The sequence below is a fragment of the Erinaceus europaeus genome, chromosome 3, assembly GCF_950295315.1.
Source record: "Erinaceus europaeus chromosome 3, mEriEur2.1, whole genome shotgun sequence".
NCBI lineage: Eukaryota > Metazoa > Chordata > Mammalia > Eulipotyphla > Erinaceidae > Erinaceus > Erinaceus europaeus.
In genome coordinates, this window is record NC_080164.1 from 62996934 (window position 1) to 63023296 (window position 26363).

At 44.8% G+C, this 26363-nt stretch overlaps 1 protein-coding gene across 2 annotated transcripts; it reads right to left on the reverse strand.

Annotated features, from left to right (window-relative positions):
• Positions 1–566: 566 nt before the first annotated feature.
• On the reverse strand, positions 567–26363 carry TMEM127 (transmembrane protein 127). 2 transcript variants are annotated; one of them, XM_007529877.3, is made up of 4 exons: positions 26195–26356; positions 25478–25793; positions 1870–2034; positions 567–1091 (listed from the first exon to the last, which is right to left on the reverse strand). In XM_007529877.3, exons 2-4 carry the CDS (start codon positions 25719–25721, stop codon positions 784–786), a joined length of 717 nt encoding a protein of 238 aa, XP_007529939.1. In that variant the 5' UTR covers positions 25722–25793; positions 26195–26356; the 3' UTR covers positions 567–783. The 2 variants fall into 2 exon arrangements, with proteins under 2 accessions (XP_007529939.1, XP_060043295.1); XM_060187312.1 differs by lacking the exon at positions 25478–25793 and having other exon boundaries at positions 26195–26363.

Sequence of the window (26363 nt, forward strand, 5' to 3'; positions counted from 1 at the left end):
GTCCCAAGTTTAAAAAGAGAATATTATTGTTGTTGCTTGTTTTTTTTTTTTTTTTTCCTTTTAAAATCACATTTTAAAAGGTGAAATAGCTGGGGAGATCCAACTCACTTCACTCTGATCCTTTACGGGCACTGGGAGGTCTCAGGACTACACCCAGTGCCATTCTCCTTGCCAGGGCTCCAGTCACCTGAGCAAGGGCAGGGAGAGCAACTGCCCTTCTTCCCACCAGCAATTTATTTCCCCCAGAACACAGGTAATGGTAAGTCCAAAAACTAAAGTGCAGAGAATTCTGTGGAGTGGGTGATACTCCAACAGGTATTTGGGGGGTGGGGAGTAGGGAGCAGGGTGGCCCAGAGCTACAGCTGAGGAACAAACACTGACCCTTGTGAAGTGAGCCTGTAGAGCACAGTCCCCTTTCCCTTGGGCCCTGCTGACTTCTATCTGGCTCTGTCCACTCTCAGCACCTCCCCCCAAAAAGTCCTGGTCTCAAAGATATGGTTCCATGAAGGGAGAACATTCGTATGATCATCCCTGCTTGGTAGTGACTAGTAATCATGAAAGAAGAAAAGGTGGCAGGAGAAACTACATTATATAAAATTGGCAAACCCCAGGTTTTGAGAGCAGGGCTACACAAATAATCCTAAAAGCAGAGTCTCTAATGGGGAAGGTTTGGTCAGGATCCTACTGGTGAGGCTTGTTGGGGGAAGGAGTGCCTCTGGGTGTGAGAGGAGCTGCAGAGTGGGGGGTGGGGGAGGCTGCTGAGGAAGAAAGCCAATGGTGGCGTTAGGGTGTGTAGGCTGGGGGTGGCTGGAACTGGTTGATGACCTCATATTCTGCTGGGTAGGGCTCATTCTCTTCCATCTCAGAGAGCAGCTCCAGTGCCTGTTCCTCTTCCTCGGTGGGGTAGTGGCGCAGGAGATTGGCTGCTGTCGCTAGGATTGAGGCTCCACCAGCTCCAGCCACCAGGTAGAAGCTAACAGCAAAGGTGACATAAACCTGGGAACCATGGTATTTCTTATGTTGCTGCTGCTGGGCCAGGATAAGTTCAGAAGCCCAGTAAGAAAAGCCGATGACGGTGGCACACTGCAGCACTGGGAGACAAAGGCACATCATAAGAGGGAGGTTAGTAGAAGCCTTGCACCCAGGATGCCTGAGGAATCAAACGGGCAGTACCTCTACCCAAAAACCCCATTCTCAAAGAATCTACCTTGCCCCAGGCCCTGTAATAGGGAAGTCTCTTAGCCATGGGGTTCTTGGGCTAGGGCTGATGAGAGGTGCCTGACCTATTCTGGTCCAGTCAGCTCGGTCTCTCTCTCTCTCTCTCTCTCTCTCTCTCTCTCTCTCTCATAATTTGGAATTGGAATACTGGGACTGCTAGAAGTCATTAGGTACCCATGCAGTTTGAGAGTTAGAGTCAGCACAAGTCAAATTGATACATCAGTCTAATCTGAGGGGATGGGGCAGTCACATAAAAGCAGAGAAAGACTGGTCTGCAGGGAAGCAGGAAGGGAATGGAGAGAACCTGATGAGACCAGCACTCCAGGAAAACCAGGGTGTGATAACTCTGTTCCTTCCATGCTGAGTCCAGCTCAACTTCAAATCCAGGTCTTAGAGAAGCATGAAACTTACTGTGGAATTCTGACAATATGCTCTCTCTGCAGCTGAGCAGAGCAAGTGTATCTCTTGGCAAGTATATATGCAAATAAGGGAAACAGTGATATTGTGCCCCAGGCTTTGTGAGAGGCCACAGCTGAAATGAGCAGCTGGAAAGGTGTCTCCTGCGCATGCTCATAGAAATGCTTCACGCCTACCTGCAACACCAGACAGAATGATCATGTCCTGTGGCATCCCCTAGTGGAGTTGGCTTACCTGTGAGGATGTGGGCAAAGGCATAGCGACGGGTGATTTTCAGGGCTGGATGCTTGGGTCCAAAGACATCCAGAAGGAAAGCAGAGAGACTGCACAGGATTCCCAGGAAGCAGAAGGCGGCAATGACCCGCAGGAGCAGCACTGTCTGGGGATTCATACAGAAATCTGTAGGAAGAGAATACAATCTTTATGACTCAAGGTAAAACACTGGGACAGAAATATCCCACCTGAGAGGAGTTTGTTTTCTCTCCACCAGAGTTCTGGGGAGCCAGAAGAGTAGTCTTAGCTCTTGTTCCCAGCTGGTCTGCAGGAGAGGTAGAACAATGGACCAGTACCACAATGATGTTTTGATTTTTTCTCTCCTCTCTTCATTAACAAGTAAATCTCTAAGGAAAAAAAAAAAAAAAAAAAAAGGAGGGTAGGCAGTGGCACACCCAGTTAAGTTCCAACATTACCATGTGCAAGGACCCAAGTGCAAGCCCCTACTCCCTAACCTGTAGGGGGTAAACTTTACAAGTGAAGACAGTACTACAGGTTTCTCTTCTCTATAACCCCCTCCTCTCTTAACTTCTTTCTGTCCTATCAAATAAAAGAAAGAAAGAAGGAAAGACAGAAAGAAAGGAAAGAAGAAAAGCTGCTGGGAGCAGTGGATTCATCATGCAGGCACAGAACCCCAGCAAAACCCTGGTGGCACTATTAAATGGGGAAAGGAAAATCTCTTCAAGAAATGGTGTTGGAAAAATTGGTTGAAACATGCAGAAGAATGAAACTGAACCACTATATTTCACCACACACAAAAGTAAACTCCAAATGGATTAAAGCCATTATTAGACTGGATATTAGACTAGAAACTATGAAATCCTTAGAGGAAAATATTGGCAGCACTCTTTTCCATCTCAATTTTTTTTCTTTTTTTTTTAACCAGAGCACTGCTCAGCTCTGGCTTATGGTAGTGTGGGGGACTGAACCTGGTACTTGAGAGCCTCAGGCATGAAAGTCTCCTTGCATAATCATTATGCTTATACCCCCACCCCTCCATCTAAATTTTTAAGGCATCTTCAATGATACGAATTCAATTACAAAGAAGACTAAAATAAACCAGTGGGACTACATCAAATTAAAGTTTCTGCACAGCAAAAGAAGCCACTACCCGAACAAAAAGACCCCTTCCAGCATGGGAGATCTTTTTTTTTATACTTATTTTATTTTTTCCCTTTTGTTGCCCTTGTTGTTTTATTGTTGTTGTTGTTGTTGCATAGGACAGAGAGAAATGGAGAGAGGGAGGGGAAGACAGAGAGGAGGAGAGAAAGATAGACACCTGCAGACCTGCTTCACCACCTGTGAAGCGACTCCCCTGCAGGTGGGGAGCCGGGGTTCAAACCGGGATCCTTATGCCGGTCTTTGTGCTTTGTGCCACCTGCGCTTAGCCCGCTGCACTACAGCCCGACTCCCAGCATGGGAGATCTTTACATGCCATATATCAGACAAGAAGCTAATAACAAAAATATATGAAGAGCTCACCAAATTCAGCAACAAAAAACAAATGACCCCATCCAAAAGTGGGGAGAAAATATGAACAGAATATTCATCACAGGAGATCCAAAATGTCAACAAACATGAAAAAATGCTCTAAGTCAATGATTGTTGGAGAAATGCAAACAAACACAACGAGGTACCACTTCACTCCTGTGAGAATGTCATACATTACAAAAGGTAGCAGTGGGGAGTCAGGCGGTAGCACAGTGGGTTAAGCGCAGGTGGCATGCAAAGTGCAAGGACTGGCACAAGGACCAGCGTAAGGATCCCAGTTCAAGCCCCTGGCTTCCCACCTGCAGGGGAGTTGCTTCACAAGCAGTGAGGCAGGTCTGCAGGTATCTATCTTTCTCTCTCCCTCTGTCTTCCCCTCCCCTCTCCATTTCTCTTTATCCTATTAAAAAAAAAATCAAAAAGATGGCCACAGGAGCAATGTAGTGCTGGCCCAGAGTCCCAGTGATAACTCTGGAGGAAAAAGAAAGAAAGAAAGAAAGAAAGAAAGAAAGAAAGAAAGAAAGAGAGAGAGAGAGAGAGAGAGAGAGAGAGAGAGGGAGGGAGGGAGGGAGGGAGGGAGGAAGGAAGGAAGGAAGGAAGAAAGAAAGAAAGAAAAGAAAAGGTAGCAGCATCCATGTAGGTCTAAGCTTGCATTCTGTGGTGACGGCTAGGAACATTCCAGGCTGTACTAATTTCAGGACCCATCATCCTTGGGTAGTAGGTAGAGTATGTTGTCCAACCTCCCTTCGGAGAATGGAACATTCCCTACCATTGTTGATCCACATTTAGAGTCAGGTCCTATAGGAGCCCACAAAGGGGTCCATTATGTTGTTCCTGATGGAGATGACCAGTGACAGTGGAGAGAGGAATCTGCTAGAGGTCTAGTCCCTTCATGTCTGTGTGGGAATCCTAGGACTCCCTGACTAGGACCCAAAGGGATGGGGTGCCCTGGTAGTAACAAGAGTCTTCATTAAAGTATGCCAGTCTCTTGCCCTTATTCAATTTTTGTAGTCTTTACTTTGGCAAGGTTAGCTTTAGAGTGACTGAGGGACGTGTAATAGGAGGTAGTGAGGAGGGTATCTAGGTCTAATTAGAAACTGTTTCATTAGGTACTTTAAGGTGTCTTTTTAAAAATTTATTAAAAATTTTTTTTTTTCTTTCCTCCAGGGTTATTGCTGGGCTCAGTGCCTGCACCATGAATCCACCGCTCCTGGAGGCCATTTTTCCCCCTTTTGTTGCCCTTGCTGTAGCCTCGCTGTGGCTATCATTATTGCCATCGTTGATGTCGTTTGTTGTTGGATAGGACAGTGAGAAATGGAGAGAGGAGGGGAAGACAGAGAGGGGGAGAGAAAGATAGACACCTGCAGACCTGCTTCACCGCTTATGAAGCGACCTCCCTGCAGGTGGGGAGCCGGAGGCTCAAACCGGGATCCTTACGCTGGTCCTTGCGCTTTGCGCCACATGCACTTAACCCACTGCGTCACCACCCTACCCCCTTAAGGTGTCTGTTTTAGGTCCTTCTACTTGCTTGCTTCATTTATTGACTCATTACAAACTATTGTGCACTTTTGCTTTAAGGTATATATATTTCCCCTAATTTATGGATACATGTGTACATATGCCCTATCTCATGAGCCCTGGTCTATATCTAGATTTTGAGGTTACATTGGCTCCTGTGCTGAATATGGGCCCCAGATCAAATTGATGGGGTTTACAGCTAACAGTATTTATATGCTTTCCCCATATTTTGGAGCTACTTTCTTCCCTGATCCAGCTTTCTAGTCCTTTTTCCAACTATGACACCATCTCCCTAGATAGTAACCTGGGTCCACATGCATAATAGATGTCAGACTCAGGCACAAACTAGTAAAGCCATGGGCCCCTTGAAATATACCTAAAATAGACCCACTAGCTTTTTCTAAAACTGAGACCCCAAATCTTCATCTGCAATAGTCTTGGCTTTAGGTTCATGATTAGTCAACAATTTGTTCTGCTTTATATATATTTTTTTTAATTTTAATTTTTTAAATATTTATTGTATTTATTTATTCCCTTTTGTTGCCCTTGTTTTATTGTTGTAGTTATTATTGTTGTTGTCGTTGTTGGATAGGACAGAGAGAAATGGAGAGAGGAGGGGAAGACAGAGAGGAGGAGAGAAAGATAGACACCTGCAGACCTGCTTCACCGCCTGTGAAGCGACTCCCCTGCAGGTGGGGAGCCGGGGTTCGAACTGGGATCCTTATGCCGGTCCTTGTGCTTTGCGCCACCTGCGCTTAACCCACTGCGCTACAGCCCGACTCCCCTGCTTTATATCTTAACTCTTTTTCAGCCAGCAGGTTCCAGATGATACCATGATGCCAACCTGACTTCACTGGGCAGTCGACCTCACCACGTGTCCTGGAATCTTGCCTCCCCAGATTCCTGCCCCTCTAGGTAAAGAGAGAAAGAGGCTAGGAGTATGGATCGACCTGCCAAAGCCCATGTTCAGTGGAGAAGCAATTACAGAAGCCAGACCTTCTACCTTTTGCACCCCATAATGATCCTGGGTCCATACTCCCAGAGGGATAAAGAATAGGGAAGCTATCAAGGGAGGGGATGGGATACGGAATTCTGGGGGTGGGAATTTTGAGGAAATATACCCCTCTTATCTTATAGTCTTGTCAATATTTCCATTTTATAAATAAAAATGTTAAAAAAGGTAGCAGCAACAAATGCTGGAGAGGTTGTGGGGACAAAGGAGTCCTCCTGTACTGCTGGTGGGAATGTAAATTAGCCCAACTCCTGTAGAGAGCAGTCTGGAGAACTCTTGGACTGGTGTAAGGATCCTGGTTCGAGCCCCCGGCTCCCCACCTGCATGGAAGTCGCTTCACAGGTGGTGAAGCAGGTATGCAGGTGTCTGTCTTTCTCTCCCCCTCTCTTCATTTCTCTTTCCTATCCAACGACATCAACAACAACAATAATAACTACAAGAACAATAAAACAAGGGCAACAAAAGGGAATAAATAAATAAATAAAAAGAAGTCTAAAAGTGGACCTGCCTATGACCCTGCAATTCCTCTCTTGGGGATATATCCTAAAGATAAACACAACCATCCAAAAAGATTTGTATATACCTATGTTCATAGCAGCACAATTTGTAAAAGTCAAAACCTGGAAGCAACCCAGGTGTCCAACAACAGATGAGTGGCTGAGAAAGTTGTGATAGGAATAAAATAACAACAACAACAATAATTACATTTTAAAAATATGTATCAGGAAATAGTTCACCCAGTAGAGCACAATGGCTCAGGTTTGAGCCCCTGGCCACCACATGGGAGCACTGTATAAAGGGGAAGCTTTATAACAGCAGAGTAGTGCTATGGTGTTTCTCCTTCTCTGCCTTTCACTCTCTATCTGGTAAAAAGAAAAGAGTTCACCAGGAACAGTGGAATCTCATAGTTGTAAAGCTCCAATGAGGCTCAGGCTGCAAAAACTAACAAACAAACAAAATCAAAAGAAAAATAGGGCCAGTGAAGTGGCTAAGCAGTAGAGCATGTGAGACTCTGAATCTGATCCCCAGCAGCACAGAAAAACAAATAGAACATCATAATGGCAGAGCAGTGCTCTGGCCTCATTAGAAAGAAAGAAAGAAAGAAAGAAAGAAAGAAAGAAAGAAAGAAAGAAAGAAAGAAAGAAAGAAAGAAAGAAAGAAAGAAAGAAAAGAGAAGAAAAGAAAAGAAAAGAAAAGAAAAGAAAAGAAAAGAAAAGAAAAAAACCTCATAAATACTTACATAGAAAGATCAAACACAATTCTGGGAAACAGAAAGTAAAGGGATTTAGAACTACTTAGAATTGACCTGGCATACTAGAAACACTGAAGTATAAGCTAGAAATAAGAAAAGCTAAGAAATAAATAGATTTATATCATAAAAGCATGAAAGGCTCAGAAGCTGACAGCATCATATATCCTTTAAAATGAAGACAACTTCATTTAAGAGTACATGTTCTACTAAAATGAGGGGGTGAATAAAAGAAAAAGGATGCTGTTGAAACCAGAGACCCAATATGCAAGTAGTCTCTAGAGTTATACCGAAAGAAACCCCAGGATGAAAATCAATCAGATACAGAGCGACAAAGAATTAATTTCCTTCTAGACTAATCTTATTTTTTATTTCAACTAAACAGACAGTAGTTCCCTTTGATATCTATGCAAACTATCATATCTCCCAGAACTACATATAGAAAATAAAAGCTGGGGCCAGGTGGTTGTGTACCTGGTTAAGCACACATATTACAGTGCACAAGGACCTAGGTTCAAGCCCCTGGTCCCCACCTTCAGGGGGAAAGCTTCACAAGTGGTGAAGGAGGGCTTCTCTCTATCTCTCCTTCCCGTCTCAGTTTCTCTCTGTCACTATCCAGTAACAAATAAATAAAAATATTTAAAAAAAAAAAGGTTGACAAAAAAAAAAAAAGTAATTTAAATTTTTACTAAAAGTAGGAAATGGGTGGTCCAGGAGGTGGTGCCGTGGATAAGGCTTTGGACGCTCAAGCATGAGGTCCCAAGTTCAATCCCCAGCAGCACATGTACCAGAGTGATGTCTGGTTCTTTCTCTCTCTCCTATCATTTCACATGAATGAATAAATAAATAAATAAATAAAAATAAATAAATAAATGAAAGTGGAAATGGGGCCTGCAAGATAGTTCATCTGGACAATATGCATGTTTTGTTACACACACAACCCAGGTTCAAATCTGTCCCCCACTGCACTTTAGGAAGCTTAGTGCTATGGTATCTTTCCAGTTCTCTCCCTCTATCTTTGGGTCTCAATCTCTATTTGAAGAAGGTGGCCCAGAGTGGTGAAGTCCAGGTGGTGAACAACAACAACAAAACAGAAAACCAAAAAAATAGGAGATGTGTCTTAAATCTCACCTCCCTCTCGGGTCAACTAGGAATACCTAAGGAGACCACCTGGGACCGCAACATGGCAGGACTAGAACAACTTCAGGACCCACCAGACCACCGGTGAGTGCAAACACGTGTGGCTCATGGACAAGGAGGAGCCTAAGGAGAGATTGAGCAGCTGTTTACCAGTGGAGGCACTACCTCCAGTCTGTTTTACAAACAAAAAGACTGCTGAAGGGAGGAGAGGACTCCCCTAAGACTCATCTTAAAGTACCTAATGAAACAGTTTCTAATTAGACCTAGATACCCTCCTCACTACCTCCTATTACACGTCCCTCAGTCACTCCAAAGCTAACCTTGTCAAAGTAAAGACTACAGTGGGAGTCGGGCGGTAGCGCAGTGGGTTAAGCGCACATGGTGCAAAGCTCAAAGTAAAGACTACAAAAGTTGAATAAGGGCAAGAGACTGGCATACTTTAATGAAGACTCTTGTTACTACCAGGGCACCCCATCACTTTGGGTCCTAGTCAGGGAGTCCTGCCTTCCCCTCCTCTCTACTTCTCTCTGTCCTATCCAACAACGATGACATCAACAACAACAATAATAATAACTACAACAACAATAAAAAACAACAAGAGCAACAAAAGGGAAAATAAATAAACATAATTTTAAAAAATTAAAAGAGAAGAAGACAACTTGAGAAGAGCGGCTAAGTCTTAACAGCCCTTTCCAAGTTTCTTAAATTACATGATGAGCCATGACCTGAGTAAAAGAAGAGCTCACCAATAGCTAGGGTGGGGGTTCAGGGTTAGTGAGGGGGGTTTATGTCTAAGTAAGGTACTTAAAGAGTTCACAATTGTGTAAATTAACAGTTGTTTCAATATTATTGCAGTCCCTAAGTTGGAGTACAGAGGCTATTAAAAGCCCCTTTTGAGGAACTAGTGGGGGATGTATTGTTATATGGAAAACTGGGAAATGTTATGCATGTACAAACTATTGTAGCTACTGTCAAATGTAAAACATTAATTCCCCAATAAAGAATTTTTTTTAAAAGCCTCTTTTGGGGAGTCAGGCGGTAGTGCAGCGGGCTAAGCGCATGTGATGCAAAGTGCAAGGATCAGTGTGAGGACCCTGGTTCCAGCCCCCGTCTCCCCACCTGCAGGGCAGTCGCTTCTCAAGTGGTGAAACAGGTCTGCAGGTATCTATCTCTCTCTCCCCCTTCTGTCTTCCCCTCCTCTCTCCATTTCTCTCTGTCCTATCCAACAACAATGATGACTTCAATAATAATAATAACTACAACAATGAAACAACAAGGGCAACAAAAGGGAATAAATATATTTCTTTTAAAAAGCCTCTTTTGTTTTTTCTTCTCTGTAGGCTATGGGAGCCTGAGGGCTTTTAAACTAGAAGTAGGCCTCTTGACCAAGAGATAAAGCACGTTGGGATAGCACAGTGGTTATGCAAAGAGACTCTCACACTCCAAGGATCCAAAGTTCCAGTCTCAATTCAGCTTCTCTGCCAAACCGGGCAGCACTGCTGGGCCCAGTGAGTTTCTAAACAAGTCCTGTTTATAGTCTGTAGGTTCTGAGGCAATTATTCACCATGTTCTCATCAGGAGAACAATGTGGAAAGGCTCCCACTATACAGCCCTACTGCTAGGCCACTGAGGTGTAGCTCTTCTCCTGAGTTTCCTGGTCAGTTCTTTGTTCCCAGATGTCAGCACAGGGCCTACCCCCTGCTTCTCCAGCCTCTGAGGGCAGTAGCAGTGGAGACTTAATCCTGGAACCTCTGGGGTGGGGCTCACCTCCCTGCATGCTTGTCTCAAGTCAGGCCAAATGATGTTGCATCTGCCGATTCCAACCTAATCAATGCAATGAGTAGCATCTCAGCATGCTTCACCTCAGACTGTGTACAGAGACATTAGGCATGGATTGCCAACCCTTCACCCTCATCACTCGGGTGAGACCTTTCCTTTCATGGTAGTCTCTAATTCCATTCCAGGAGGTTCACTTCCTAACAAAGTCCCAAAACCTAGATACAGGACAGGTCCCGTAAGACAGAGCATATGTTCACATGTATCCATAAATTAGGGCAAAATATATACCTGAAAGCAAAAATATACAATAGTCTTTAGTGAGTCAGTATCAAGTTCATAATGAAATAGTGTCCACTTAGACTTAGATACCCTCCTCACCTACTTCCTATTACAGTTCTTTCACTCACTCCAAAGCTAACCTTAGCAAAGCAAGGACTGCAAAAGCTGAATAAGGGCATACTGGCATACTCTAATGATGACTCTTTAGTCACTATCAGGCCATTTCACCAGCAGGGGCCCTAATCGGGGAATCCTCGGATTCCTAAACAGACTTGATGGGCCTAGAACTCAAATAAATCCCTCTCTCCATTGATACTGGTTATTTCTATCAGGAACAACAAAATAGACCCCTTTGTGGGACCCATAGGACCTTGCCCTCAACCTGGATCAACAATGGTAGAGAATGTTCCATCCTCTATTCTATACCTGAGGAAGATGGGGTGATACTGGGGCAGCATGGAATGTTCCTACTCATTTTTTTTTAATATTTTATTTTATTTATTTATTCCCTTTTGTTGCCCTTGTTGTTTTATTGTTGTAGTTATTATTGTTGTTGTTGTCGTTGTTGGATAGGACAGAGAGAAATGGAGAGAGGAGGGGAAGACAGAGAGGAGGAGAGAAAGATAGACACCTGCAGACCTGCTTCACCGCCTGTGAAGCGACTCCCCTGCAGGTGGGGAGCCGGGGGCTCGAACCGGGATCCTTATGCTGCTCCTTGTGCTTTGCGCCACCTGCGCTTAACCCGCTGCGCTACAGCCCGACTCCCGGAATGTTCCTACTCATGACCACAGAATGTGAGCTCAGATCTACAGGGATGTAGAGGTCACATAGGCTCCTAAGCTAATTATGGACCCCAGATCACATCAAAATGATGGGGTTTACAGTTAACAACATTTATACCCCTTTCTCATATTTGGGAGCTACTCTCTCCCCTGATCCAGCTTTCTGGTACTTTTTCCCGGCCATAACATCATCTCCCCAGACAATAATTAGGATTCACCTGCATATCAGATTCAGGCTCAGGCAAACAAACAAACAAACAAAAAACCACTAGTATAGCTACAGGCCCTTTGAAATATAACTAAAATATGCCTACTAGCTATCTACAAAATGAAGGACCCCCCCCCCCCAGCACTTCATCTGCACTATTCCAGCCTTTAGGTCCATGACTGTCCCAGCAATTTGTTTGGCTTCGTATATTAACTCTCTTTTCAGCTACCAGGTTCCAGATGCTAGCAGGATGCGACCAGACTTTCCTGGACAGACAACCCCACCAATGTGCCTTGCAGCTCCGCTTCCCCAGAGCCCTTCCCCACTAGGGAAAGAGAGAGACAGGCTGGGAGTATGGATCAACCTGTCAACACCCATGTTCAGCGGAAAGCAATTACAGAAGCCAGACCTTCAACCTTCTGCATCCCACAATGACCTTGGGTCCATACTCCCAGAGGGTTAAAGAATAGGAAAGCTATCATGGAGGGGTTGGTATACGGTCTGGTGGTGGGAATTGTGCGAAGCTGTACCCCTCTTATCCTATGGTTTAGTCAATGTTTCCTTTTTATAAATAAAAAATTGAAAAAAAGAAAAAAGAATGTGTCTAGCTGGTCTACTAGTCTGCACTGACAGCCCACCCCCTCCACTCTCTCTGCCTCCTCTCCCTTCCCCCTTACCTCCTCCCCCCACACTCCCCCAACACAATAAAAGAGGACTTTTAACACAGGAGAGCCTGACCTTTGCCTGGTCTTTTTAACAGTATGATTTCCCTGCCTCAAGCTCAGAATTCACCAGGCAGATGTTGGCTCAGTCCATATAAGACTCAATTGCCTCCATCTGGCTTCAGGTCATCCACTAAACTGTCCTAAGAACTATCTGTCATTCTCCTGTCAGTTGACCACCTGCCTGCATCGAGTAACCCAGCCAGTGTATCTCTGATGGCCCAGAGGCTTAGCTCAGTTAGCAAGCAGGACCAGCTCTCTTTTAATCCAGTCCTGTTTAGCCTAAGACAAGGCAGTAGGCAAAAAAAAAAAAAAAAAAAAGTCTACAGGCTTTGTTGCAAGAAAAGCTCCTGGCTACAGGCACTGCTATTTGGCTTTATTCTGATGATTACAAGTGCCCTGAATTAGTTCTTGTGATCCATATGGCAAGTGACAGGATGAAAGTATTCTAGTGTTTCCAAGAATAACGTGTAAGGAGTTAAGGGCTTATGTTACACAGCTTTCTGCAGCAGGCTACAGTGAGAAATCACAAGCATTAATGCAATCAGGTACTCTGAGTGGTGCTTTGATTGTGGTTCTTAAGAACCAACTAGTGGCTCAGGAAGTGGCACAGTGGATAATACATTGGATTCTCAAGCATGAGGTCTCAAGTTCAGCCCCTGGCAGCACAGACTGATGTCTGGTTCTTTCTCTCTCTTCTCCTATCTTTCTAATGAAAAATAAATTCTTAAAAAAAAAAAAAAAAGAACCAACTAAACTTTCTTTCTTTCTTTTAAAAAGATATTTGGGGGCTGGGTGACGGTGCAAATAGTTGAGGGCACATACTACAATTCACAAGTACTCAGGTTCAAGTCCCCAGTCCCCTGCTGCCTGGGGATGCTTCATGGACGATGAAGCTGTGCTTTCTCTCCTTCTCATCTCAATTTATCTGTCCTATCCAACAGATAAACAAACAAACAAACAAATAGAAAGAGAGAGAACCAGCACATTACTCTGGCATATGTGGTGCCATAGTAAAACTTAGGACCTCATGCCTGAGAGTCCAAGGCATTATTCACTGTATCATCTCTCAGGCTGCCCAAGTTTTCATTTAAACAAGAATTTTTTCAAAAAATACTTATTTATCAATTAATAAGAGAAAGGGAGACAGAGCCAGAAACTCATTCTGGTCTTTTGTGATGCTGGAATTGAGCTCAGGACTTCATACTTAACAGTCCAATGCTTTATTCATTAAGTCGCCCCCTGGGCTACCTAAACAACTATTTGGAACTAAGAATATATTAAGTGGGATCTTAAAAGATACTCTTTGGGGAGTCGGGCTGTAGCGCAGCGGGTTAAGCGCACGTGGCGCAAAGCACAAGGACTGGCATAAGGATCCCGGTTCGAACCCCGGCTCCCCACCTGCAGGGGAGTCGCTTCACAGGCGGTGAAGCAGGTCTGCAGGTGTCTATCTTTCTCTCCCCCTCTCTGTCTTCCCCTCCTCTCTCCATTTCTCTCTGTCCTATCCAACAACGACGACAACAATAATAACTACAACAATAAAACAACAAGGGCAACAAAAGAGAATAAATAAAATAAATATTTAAAAAAAAAAAACAAAAAAACAAACAAACAAACAAAAAAAAAAGATACTCTTTGGCCACATTATGGGTGTAAGATATCCATTTTATTATCATCTTTAAAAATGTACATCTTGGCAGGGGAGAATGCAGAACGGTTATTGCACAGACTCTAATGCCTGAGGCTCCAAGGTCCCAGGTTCAATCCCCTGGTCAACCATAAGCCAGAGCTGATAAAAAGGAAAGGAAAAAAAAAAGTTTAAAATGTTCATCTATTACATGTACTCTGTTTATCTTGTATGACTGTGGGTCTGATGTGTGTTTGAGCATGGATGGCTCACCCTCTGGAAGCTCATCTATCAGACTTCCCTTGGCATGCCAGCCTTGTGGTCGAGTGAGATGTGGCCAGAGTACGTGGGGAATTCAAACCCTCCTATCAGCCTCGCTGTATCACCCCACCCCTCCCCTCCTCCTTCTGGTGGTCTTCACCTTCCTTATATTTCTATTTCCCTGTTCCTGCATCACCATCCATACCTTCTCATTGCCTTTATAAGGAGATACTAACCTCATTGGCCAGCTGGCTACTTCCCCTGCACAGCTACCCCTTTATAAACTTGTAACTGCGTCAATAAAGACGTTCCATTCCCCACAACATTATCCTAAAGAGGTTTGTGTATCGTCGCTGCCACGGTATGCTAGAAGACCCCTTTAGCAAACTCGCTCCTGCTTCCTTCCCCCCGAGGAACCCCAACATGTGATGATACAATTAATCTCTTTCATTATAAAAGAGAGCATATGGCAGGCAATGCCAGGGATTGAACTCATGGCCTCATGCTAGAGAACCCAATGCTTTATTTTATTTTACTTTACTTGCCTCCATGGTTATTGCTGGGGCTCAGTGCCTGCACTACAAATCCACTGCTCCTGGAGGCTTTTTTTTTTTTTCTTTTCCCTTGTTGTTTTATTGTTGTTGTGGTTACTATTATTCTTGTCATTGATGTCATTTTTGTTGGATAGGACAGAGAAATGTAGAGGAGGGGAAGACAGAGAGGAGGAAAGAAAGATAGACACCTGCAGACCTGCTTCACCGCCTATGAAGTGACTCCCCTGCAGGTGGGGAGTCAGGGGCTCGAACCAGGATCCTTATGTTGGTCCTTGTGCTTTGTGCCATGTGTGCTTAACCTGCTGTGCTACCATTGACCCCCACTTTATTTATTTAAAAAATATTTTATTTATTTATTAAAGAGAGGGCTAGGAGGGGAGAGAGAGAAAATACCAGCCATCACTCTGGCACATGTGCTGCTGGAGACTGAACTCAGGACCTCATGCTTGAGAGTCCAGCAAACATTTTATCCACTGCGCCACCTCCCAGACCATTCAATGCTTTCTTTATTCACTGAGCCACCTTCCAGGCTGCAATCTCTTTATTTTAAAAGACTTACTTATTTATTTTTATAAGAGTGACCAGAACACACCTACACTATTTGTAGGCTCAAACTTGGGGTCTAACACATACAGAGCATTGAGTCACCTTCCCAGCCAAAATTTAATTTAATAATTAATAATAAGTTAGTAAGACTTGTGCATGGGGCCAGGTGGTGGCACACCTGGTTGAACGCACATGCTACAATGTGCAAAGACTGGGGTTGAGCCCCCTGGTCCCCACCTGCAGGAGGAAAGTTTTGTGAGTGATGAAGCAGGTCTGCAGCTGTCTATCTTTCTATCTCCCCCTACCCTCTCCATGTCTGGCTGTCTCTATCCAATAAACAAACATAGTTAAAAAAAAAAAAAAAAGACTTGCATATGACAAAAACCTGCTGTGGCCTAGGAAATGGTACAGAGGTAGTGTAGTTACTTGCAGGCATGAGGTCCAAGTTTGATCCCTGGCATTGAATATGCCAGAGTGATGCTCTGGTTCTTTCTCTAGTAAGTCAATCTTTTTTTTTCCCTTTAATTTTTTTTAATCCTTTTTAAATTTATTGAATAGAGATAGCCAGAAATTGAGAGGGAAGGTGGTGACAGAGACGAAGACACTTATAACACTGCTTCACCACTTGCAAAGCCTTCTTGCTGCAGGTGGGGTCCAGGGAACCCAGTCTTTGTGCACTGTAATGTGTGGGCTCAACCAGGTGTGTCACCACCTGGTCCCAATCTTTTTCTTTCAAACAGAGAGCGAGAGCGAGAGTGAGAGAGACAGCGAGAGAGAGAGAGAGAGAGAGAGAGATCATATAGCACCAAAGTTTCCTTGAATGCAGCGGAGGCCAGGCTTAGAGATAACAAAGCAGCACACTATCCAAGTTAGCTATTTTGCAATCCCCTCCATTAAATTATTTGTGTGTGGGGGGGGGGAGAGGGAAAGAGGGAAAGAGGGAGAGAGAGAGAGAGGTAGAGGTGCATCAAATGTTATCTTGGTTAAGCCTCACTCTATTCCTCCACTCTGAGGGGTTCATCACATAAGTGGAGGTTATGAGAAATTACATGACTTTTTAGTCACATAGCTTGGAGCTAGATTCCAAACCTGGGTCAGGCTCCCTTTCATCATGCTATTTGGAATCGTCATCATTAGCTGTTTTATATTTCCGATGGAGATAATCAATCAAATCCTAAAGAGCTATACTTGAAAAAAGGGTCAAAAGTTAATATGAATGCTGTCAGAGTCATCTTCACAGCCAGCAGCTGCTGGGCTCACTTAGGGACAGCTGGAAGCTGCAAATCACTTCTAAACAAATAAAATTTCAGATCATCATGTACTGAAAAGTGCTTATCCTGAGACTCTCCTTTTTCTTTATTAGTTTTTTGTTGCCACCAGGGTTATTGCTGGGTCTCAGTGCCTCAGTGCCTCAACAAATTCACCACTCCTGGTGGCCTTTTTCTTTTTTAAAGTATTTTATGTTATTAAGATATACAAAAGGAAAAAAAAAAGATACAGAAAAAGACCAGAGTACTGCTCAGCTCAGACTTGTGGTAATACTGGGGATTAAACCTGGGACTTTTGGACTTCAGGCATGAAAGTCTTTAGCATATGCCGTCTCCCAAGCCCTTTTTCTTTCTTTTCCTGATTTTCAATGGTTTTATTTTTAATTAGTTTTTTAATGAGAGAGAGAGAGAGAGACCAGAGCATTGTTCAGCTCTGGCTTATGGTGGTGCTGGAGACTGAGCGTGGGGCCTTTGGTGTCTCAGGCATTGAAGTCTTTTTGCATAACCATTATGCTGTCTCCTCAACCCTCTTTCTTGCTTTCTTTCTTTTTTTTTTTTTTTCCTTATTTTTTAACCAGAGCACTGCTCAGCTCTGGTTTATGGTGGTTTAAGAGGATTGAACCTGGGATTTTGGAGTCTCAGGCATGAGTCTCTTTGCATAACCATTATGCTACCTACCCCCCACTCCCACCCGACTATGATGCTTTGGATGTTGCCAACAAAATTAGAATCATCTTAACTGGGCCCAGCAGGCTAATTCTAGATATGAATTTTTCACTATTAAGGGGAAAAAGAAAAGGTAGGGAAAGATAGGGCAAACCCTGTTTGGTGTAACCTAATTTTCAGTAATCATCAGAGTCTGACTCTTAGAAGCAATAGACATACCAGGAAGGCACTGGTCTTGGCTCCAAATCCCAGACCTACTATATGTTACCTTGAGCAAGCCACTTATCTGTGTCCTCTCATCTATCAAATGAAAGAAAAGCAATAACACATGCCCCATCCACTTAGAGACTCACTAGACATCAACTTGTCTTTACTGTGAAGAGCAGCTGCCTATCCTGTTACCACCCCACCCCATCTCTCTAGGTGGCTTCAGATGGACCTGAGCACCCTCTTCCCTGGCTTTTCCCACACCCCGAGACTTCCTGTATCCCAGAACAGCCAGTGTGACCCGCAGAAGAAGTCCATGAAAGCCACACTAAGGATCTGCTCCATAAGAACAATGCAGTACAGAGAAGGGGCTTTTTGCCACATGGTTTTTGACTCAAAATTCAAATAGGTGGGGGCTGGGTGATAATGCAGTAGGTTAACTGCACATGGCCCAAAGCATAAGGACTGGCGTTAAGGATCCCAGTTTGAGTTCCCAGCTCCCCACCTGTGTGTGTGTGGGGGGGTCACTTCATAAGCAGTGAAGCAGGTCTGCAGGTGTCTTTCCCCCTCTTCTTCCCCTCCTCTCTTGATTTCTCTTTGTCCTATCCAACAACAGCAATCACAACAATAACAATAACAGTGAAGGCAACAAAAATGGGGAAGATGGCCTCCAGGGACAGTAGATTCCTAGTGCAGGCACTGAGCCCCAGCAATAACCCTGGAGGAAAAAAAATTCAAACAGGTTTTGTTTTAACTGTATTACTTTCTTTACCCCAAATCAGTGAGCAAGTGTTTGTTCAAGTTTGAGAGAAAAACCAAACATGAACTTCCTTTGAAATAATGTTGATTGGAGCCTGGGGAGTGGCACGCCCAGGTAAGGGCACAACATGTACAAAGACCCAGGTTTAAGCCCCTCATTTTCACCTGCAGAGAGGGGTTTAATAAACAGTGAAGCAGTGCTGCAGGTGTTTCTCTATCTTCCCCTCATATCTCAACTTCTCTGTTCTATCAAATAATAAAAAATAAAATAAAATTAAAATGGTGACCAGAAGCAGTGGATTCATTTTCTGGGCATCAAGCCCCAGTGGCAACTGAAAATTAATGGGCATCTCAGAAGTCTCCCCTGCACTCCAGGCGGTCCGTTAGCAGAGGGTCTTGAAGCACAGAGAAAACAGCAAGCTTAGAACCCTGACATCAAGCTTAGAACCCAGCAAAGACTGTTTGGAGTCAGAATCTCAGTATCTCCCTTCTTGTCCCAGACATTCCTCCCACATATGGTAGGGAAGGCAGTAAATCCCTTAAGAGGGCTGCTCAAGAGGAGTAACGATCCCTTCATATTTGCATGCATGTATTTTTTCGTGGAGAGAAATAGGACAGGATCCTGATTTTAAATTGAAACTAGTGGTGCAGTCCACTACCCTCTGGGAAGACAGAGAACACTCTATTCTCCAGCTGTGCTTTGGCCTGTTTATTTTGGTAACCATTGTGGGACTGTCCCCTTCCAGTCACCTGGGAAGAAGGCAGCAGTTGTGTAACAGGATCTCAAGGAGCTGACTTTGTCCAAGGTCACTGGTGAGTCACTGGACTGGATCTTGTTTTTGAAAAGCCTGGCTCTTCCTGTCTACTTACCAAAGGTTAAAGTGGCTTCTGACCAGTTCCCTCTTTCAGTCCTGACTTCCCTATCTCCCTCCTCCCCCTTACTGGAGATCCTATGAATTAGAAGCACTTCTCCCTATGGCCCCCGTTCTCAGCATTCATCTTCCCCAGTGCATGACCTCTCATAAATGACTTAGCTTCTAGACAGACAGAAGCTGAGACTGAACTCCAAACAGGGCCCTCTACAGTCTGGCTGGGTCATCACCATGTCCCAATCAAGCTACCTCTGAAGACAGGCCTAGCAGGATTTGGAAGTGCCAATCCCATCAGTCACCACCTCTCAGGCACACTGATCTTCTCAGGAAGGCCCTCGATATTTCCTTGGCTTGTTGTCAATCACGATTCACCTGACTTCCTCATTCTCCAAAGATGCTTCTTGAGGCTGCTGTTCACAGGCCTCACTTGAGAGGCAGAGAGGGATAGGCTTCAGAAATAATGTTTATCTGGGGTTTCTGTTTGGGACAACTAGAGCTGTGTGAGAAGCAGGCATCCCCTGGGGAGTAAAATTCCGGAATCTTTTAAGCCAGTTTGCATTTGTTAAAGCCTGATTCTGCAATGATCAGCAAGATGTTGAATGACTCTGCCTTTAGATCAACAATTTGAGCCTGAACACTGAGGTGATTAGGGATGAGAAGCATGGTTTTGGCTGGACTTGAAACAAAACCTCAACTAGAATGGGAAAAAAAAAGGATAGCACTAGTCTAAGGAAGAATACCCAGAGTACACTTGTCCACTAAAGTGTGTTGGCAAGAACGATGTCTAAGGGGCTGGGTGGTGGCACACCTTGTAGAGTTCACATGTCACAATGCAAAAGGACCTGGATTCAAATCCCTTAACACACACACACACACGCACACGCACACACACACATATGCACACACACGCACACATACGCACACGCTCTCTGGCAAGAGGGGAAGCCTCACAAGCAGTGAAAATAGGGCTGCAGATACTTCTCTACCTTCCCTTCCCTCTTGACGTCTCAGTCCAATAAATAGTCAAATTTACTTATTAAAAAAAAAAATGGAGTCAATACCACACAGGTCTGCTGTGTACCCGAGTAAGTAATCTATCCTCCCAGAGCCTGAAATCTACTTGAAGTGTGTGGGGTAGTGGTGGTGACAGTACCTACCAAATAGTTTTTCTTTTGACTACAACCTTGCTCAGCTCTGGCTTACAGTGGTGCTGGAGATTGAACCTGGGACCTCTGAGCCTCAGGCATGAAAGTCTGTAGTGTAAAAAACAATGTGCTGGGAGTCGGGCAGTAGCACAGAGGGTTAAGCACACGTGGTGCAAAGCACAAGCGTAAGAAGCCCAGTTTGAGCCCCCAGCTCCCCACCTGCAGGGGAGTCGCTTCACAGGTGGTAAAGCAGGTCTGCAGGTGTCTTTCTCTCTCTCTGTCTTCCCCTCCTCTCTCCATTTCTCTCTGTCCTATCCAGCAACAACAACATCAGTAACAACAACAATAAAACAAGGGCAACAAAAAGGGAATAAATAAAAATTAAAAAAAAAAACCAATGTGCTATTTCCCCAGAGTTTTCTTTATTTTCAGAAAGTGCTGGGGGATGAACTTAGTTTCACATATGAGCAATACTAGAGTAGATGGCCTTTTTTCTTTAATTGAGAGGAGTCAACTTAACACCGCTCCACTATCTATGGAACTTCCTGCAAAGCCTCCTGTGATATTTCTGTGTGGTGCTAGGGCTGGAACGCAGGTCTTCGTGCAATGGTAAGGCTGTGAGTCCCATATGTCTGAGGGTCTCCTATGTTCCATCAGGCAAGTTATTTAGGGAGAACTAACATCAGGCATGGAGTATGCTTGGTGTAAAGCCTGGCACTCAGGCAAGGGGATGAAGAATAGGAAGAAGGCATTGCTTCAAAGTCTGCCGGCCCTGTCCACTTCCCATCATATACAGAGACCTGTTATAATCTGTTGTTCTCCCTTTGGATCCACTGTAGATACCAGATCTGTGCCCCACAGCTGTGTTTCTTCCTGAGATGGGGAATATACCAGGCTTCCATGATGGGACATGAGTCTCTGAGGATCTAGAACTGTTACGGAAGATATCATATGCCTGAAATCCCACTGAGTACCAAAAACAAACAAACAAACAAACAAACAAAACAACCCCAACAGATACAGAAAAAAATAAAACTGTGCTTTCTTGCCTTCTGTGATAGCTCATGAGATATCTCTGATGACTCTTTTATTGTTGGACACTAAGTGTTCTAAGTTTGATATGGTCAAGGGATAGCTACAGGCAAGCTGGTAGAGACTATGCATAGATTAAAATTCCTACACACATGAGAAATACAACTTAAAGGTTAAGGCAACATGTTTTACAAAAGACAAAATCTGTCTGGAATTGTTTTTTTCAGGAGCAGAAAATAACCAAAGAAAACCTGTACCAAAAATTTATCTTTATTATTATTATTATTATTATTTTTATCAGGAGGCACACCAAAGTGGAATACTTATGAGATCATTCCTTACAACAGCTGAAGTAAAACAAAGGACAAAAGACAAAAAAAAAAAAAAAACATAAACAAGACAATTTATTGGAATCAACAATCAACAGGGGGGTAAGTTTTTCAGCTATGCCATCGCTACTTGGAAAGGTCACTTCACATTTCTGAACAACAGCTCCCTGGACCTTTGAAATAAGGATGTGAGATCAGACTGTCTCACACTCCAGCACATGAAGGTTTTGACCCTCTCAGGGATGATCTGAAAGGGAAGGAGCATCATGAGTTCCCTCTCCCAGGCAGTAGGGGACAAGTTCTTAATACAATGAAACACTAAAAGGCCATTCTACAAAGGTAGAATGAATACAGAGGTGGAAAGGTAGCAGCTCTCTTTTTCTTCATTGGACAAAAAGGACTTGGTTGAGCAAGTGCAGGGGAATGTGCTGAAGGAAAAACCACCCAGATTCAACTCAAACTTGATAGGCTTTATACTATAAACTGCGCACCAAAGAAAAAGCTGCATGTCACAAGGCCTCCACTATGGCCCGTGAGGTGGCACAATGGAAGAGCTCTGGACTTACAAGCATGAGATCCTGAGTTCAATTCCTGGGACCACATATATCAGAGTACTGTTCTGCCTCCCTTTCTCATTATGAGATAAAATAAAACAAGGCCTCTATCACATATATAACTTTAGTAACAAGTCAACATTGTAAAAGTCATCATCACAGAAAAATCTAGAAATGAACCAGAAGTTCCCAACCTGTCTCTACAAAATCATTCTCAAAGGGGCCAGGTGGTGGCACACCTGGTTGAGTGCTCACATTACAGTACACAAGGACCTGGGTTCAGCCCCAACCCCCACATGCAGGGGGAAAGCTTCCTAAGTGGTGAAACAGTGTTGCTGGTATCTCTCCTTCCCTCCCCACCTCCTTCCCTCTCAACTTCTGTCTCCATCCAAAATAAATAAAATAATTAGACAAAAATCATCCTCAAGTCTCAAAAACTCAACAGTAAGAATAAGTAGTAAGAGAACTCTCAGAGACAGGACAATGTTAGACTACAAGAAAAGCTTTTCAGTCTAGACCTGCAGAAATGGTAAGCGATTCACTGCAGAAACAACATGACCTTTTCACCAAATTCCAGTGCATGAATCCTTTTTCTTTTTAAGTTTTTGAGAGAGGTTGAGAGAGACAGAAAGGGAGAGTAAAAGGGAAAGAGAAAGAAGGAAGCACCAGGGCCGGCTCATGGCTCACCTGGTTGAGTGCACACAGACCTGGGATCAAACCCCCGGTCCCCACCTGCACGGGGAAAGCTTTGCGAGTGGTGAAGCAGTGCTGCAGGTGTCTCTCTGTCTTCTCTACCACCTTCCCTCATGATTTCTGGCTGTCTCTATTCAATAAACAAATAAAGATTAAAAAAAAAAAGAAAGAAAGAAAAAAGAAAAGAAGGAAGCAGTGCAGCACCACGCCAACTGCTCATGAATCCGTCCCCCCTGCAGTTCAGGTCCAGGGGCTTGAATCCAAGTCCTTGTGCACAGTAATATGTGTTTGCTCTACCAAGTGCATGATCATCCAACCTCATTAACTCCCCTCCCTCCCTTTTTTTTTTATTATCTTTTAAATATTTTATTTATTTCTTTTTTTGTTGCCCTTGTTGTTTTTATTGTTGTAGTTATTATTGCTACTGATGTCGTTGTTGTTGGATAGGACAGAGAGAAATGGAGAGAGGAAGGGAAGACAGAGAGGGGAGAGAAAGATAAGGCACCTGCAGACCTGCTTCACCGCCTGTGAAGCGACTCCCCTGCAGCTGGGGAACCAGGGTTCGAACTGGGATCCTCACTGGTCCTTGCACTTTACGCCATGTGCGGTTAACCCACTGCGCTACCACCCAACTCCCCCTCCCTCCTTTTTTAAGGTTTATTTTTTAGGAGAGACCAGAGCACTGCCTAATTCTAGCATATGTGGCATCAGAGATAAGAACTGGTATCATATATACATATATATATATATATATACACGTCCTTTGCTCTATCTCATCTGCCTGATAATAAATTCTTACTTTTAATGCAGTGCTGGGAATGAACATAGATTCTTACACACAGGTAACACCACTGAGTTGCCTTTCTAGTCCAAGTGGTATATGTAATTATAATAATAATCACTATTATTATTTTAGCAGGAGAGGTAGAGGAGGGAAAAGACACCCAAACACCACTCTACCACCCTTCGGTGCTTGCTAAGCAGTCCTTTGGAGTGTTCACCTGTAGTGCAGGGGATAGAACCCAGGGCCTCACACATAATAGAGTGTATTCTTTACCCACTAAACTATCTCCTGGTTCCAATGTTTATTTATTTACATTATTAAATAAAGAGAGCAATGTAAAGCTACCTTATAGGGAAGACTTCTGACACACAGGGTAGAAATTATCTGGAATGTCTCAAAGTCAGGGAGTGGCACAAGGAAAAAAATATGAAGGTCAGGGGTCAGGGAAATGGTTCAGCAGTAAAGCACAGGACTTGTGTACCTGAGCCCCCAGATTCAAACCCACACAACACATGTCAGAGCAGCACTCTTGTCTCTTGTGAAATAAATGGCTCAAAAGTCCTTGACGATGACCAAGTGTGCTGTTTGTTGCTAAGGATTATCTAAGAGTCCACTGACACACACACACACACACACACACACACACACACACACACACGCTCTCTGTAGGCCTTGGCCTCCCCTGTATAAAGTAAAGAGAATATTCCCTTTTCCCTTTCTCATGACTACCTAGCTGCGAAGGATGATGATAAACAAAGCGACTTTACCTTAGTTTTCCCATCTTACAGGAGATTTTATGAATGAGATGGGGAGAGATATATAGCATATGCAGTACAGGGATTGAACTTAGGGCCTTAAGCATGCAAGTCCTGTGCTTAATTGCTAAGGCTAAGCCACCTCCCTGTCCAGCATCATATTTCATTCTAAGGGTACTCTCGCTGCATTCCAAAAGTCAATTTCCAATCTTTTTTTTTTTTTTTTTTTTTAACGAGGAGGATGAAGGAGCTAATTTCTGGTTACCTAAAATGGCACAGAATACTCCATTTCACTAAGAAAACATTAATTCGTATAGGACTTATGGGAGTCGGGCAGTAGCGCAACGAGTTAAGTGCACGCAAAGTGCAAGGGCCAGTGTAAGGAACCTGGTTCGAGCTCTCGGCAACCCACCTGCAGGGGAGTCGCTTCACAGGTGGTGAAGCCGGTCTGCAGGTGTCTTTCTCTCCCCCTCTCTGTCTTCCCCACCTCTCTCCATGTCTCTCTGTCCTATCCAACAACGACAACAAGAATAACTACAACAATAAAACAAGGGCAACAAAAGGGAATAAATAAATATTTTTTTAAAAATAACTTGTATATATCTTCAAAACATATTAAAAGTAGGGCAGAGAGTAAAATAGCATAATGGTTATGCAAAAGACTCTCCTGCCTGAGGCTCCAAGGTCCCGGGTTCAATCCCTAGCACCATCATCAGCCAGAGCTGAGCAGTGCTCTGGTAAAAAAACAAGACAAAAGAAGAAGTTCTTCTTTCTCCATCTACCAAGTTGCCCCCAAAGATACCTCAATATATCAGGGCTGGGGGAGACAGCTAAAACTATGCAAAAAAAAAAAACCCAAACAAACCTTTCATGCCTGAGGCTCTGAGAGTTCAAGTTCAAAGCCCAGTATCAATATAAGCCAGAGCTGAAGAGTGCTCTAGTTAGAAAAAAATAATGGTAATTATAGTAAAATAAAATAAAAATCTCATTGTATCTCACAGGCTCCTCAGACAGGGGCAGCTAACTGTGATAGCTTGCATCCTTATCTTTTCTCCAAATACAACGTCCTTCCTCTGGCAAAACCCTAAAATAGCAACAGTCCAGATTAGCATTGGCTTGAGGAACAGGTGCTTGGCTGAATAATATTAGAATTAACGTAGGGTCAAACCCCAAACGGAGCCACCTGGTGGGCAAGAATGCCAGGCAGAAATGGAACTGTTTCCTTCATCCAAGTGCCTGCCCTGGCAAGCTCAGCTACAGCAGCCCGCATCACATCCTGCTCTCTGTCGAGGAAACCTCATGCCCAGTTAGAGGCAGACTGGCACACACAATGCTCTCACCTTTCAGCAGATCTGGATGCACGTAGCCCAGCACGTCAGAGACCCCCAGCTCCTGGCGAGAACAGGTGCCGCCGTGGATGTGCAGCCAGGCGGGCTCGGCGAGGGCAGTGCACAGCGCCGTGATGGACAGGGCGCCCGGCAGGGCCGATGCCAGGCTACGCTCGGGCTGTTTGGGCAGCGCACTGCCCGCCGGGCTCCTCCGCCGGCGCCCGCCGGGCAGCCCTGCGCCTCCCGGGGCGTACATGCCCAGGGCCCCCCGTCTCGCTTCCGCGGCCGCTGCTGGGTGCTGCCGACCTTCGCGGGGCGCACAGCCCGCCTGTCCCGGGGAGGAGAGGAAGGCGCTGGATTAGCGGCGGAGAGGGTGGGTACCCGAAGCCGGAGGGCAAGGGGTGGGAGCCGGGGTCGAGGGGAGACTGGAGGGCTGCGGGGGCTGGGGGGGCGGGGACCAGGTCCCTGCTATGTGGCTGCGGAGGCGCAGTATGTGGACCCGGAAGGGCTAGGAGCCGGCTGGTTTCTAGGCACCCGGTGGAGGGCTACAGGGACAGAGGCATCGCCTGCTGATAGGAGGAAGATCTGGACCTGGGGAGTCGGTAAGGGTGCTGAGGGGCATAAGGCCGGGCTGGGCCGCAGGGATCGGGGACCTGGAATCTGGGCACGGAGCTCTGGGGCGGGACCTCTGAGCAGAAAAGACCCTCTCCACGTCACCCTTTTCCTCACCGATCAGCAGGCGTCAGGGCCGGGGGGCAGTGCTCCCTCCTGTCACTTGCTGGTCCACAGCCCGTGGCCGAGGGAGCCCAGGCCCTAACTAATCCGCAACGCCCGGACGGATCCCGGTCCGGTCCACTTCCGGCTTCCTTCTTCTCCACCTCCTCTGGCTCCCCGCCCC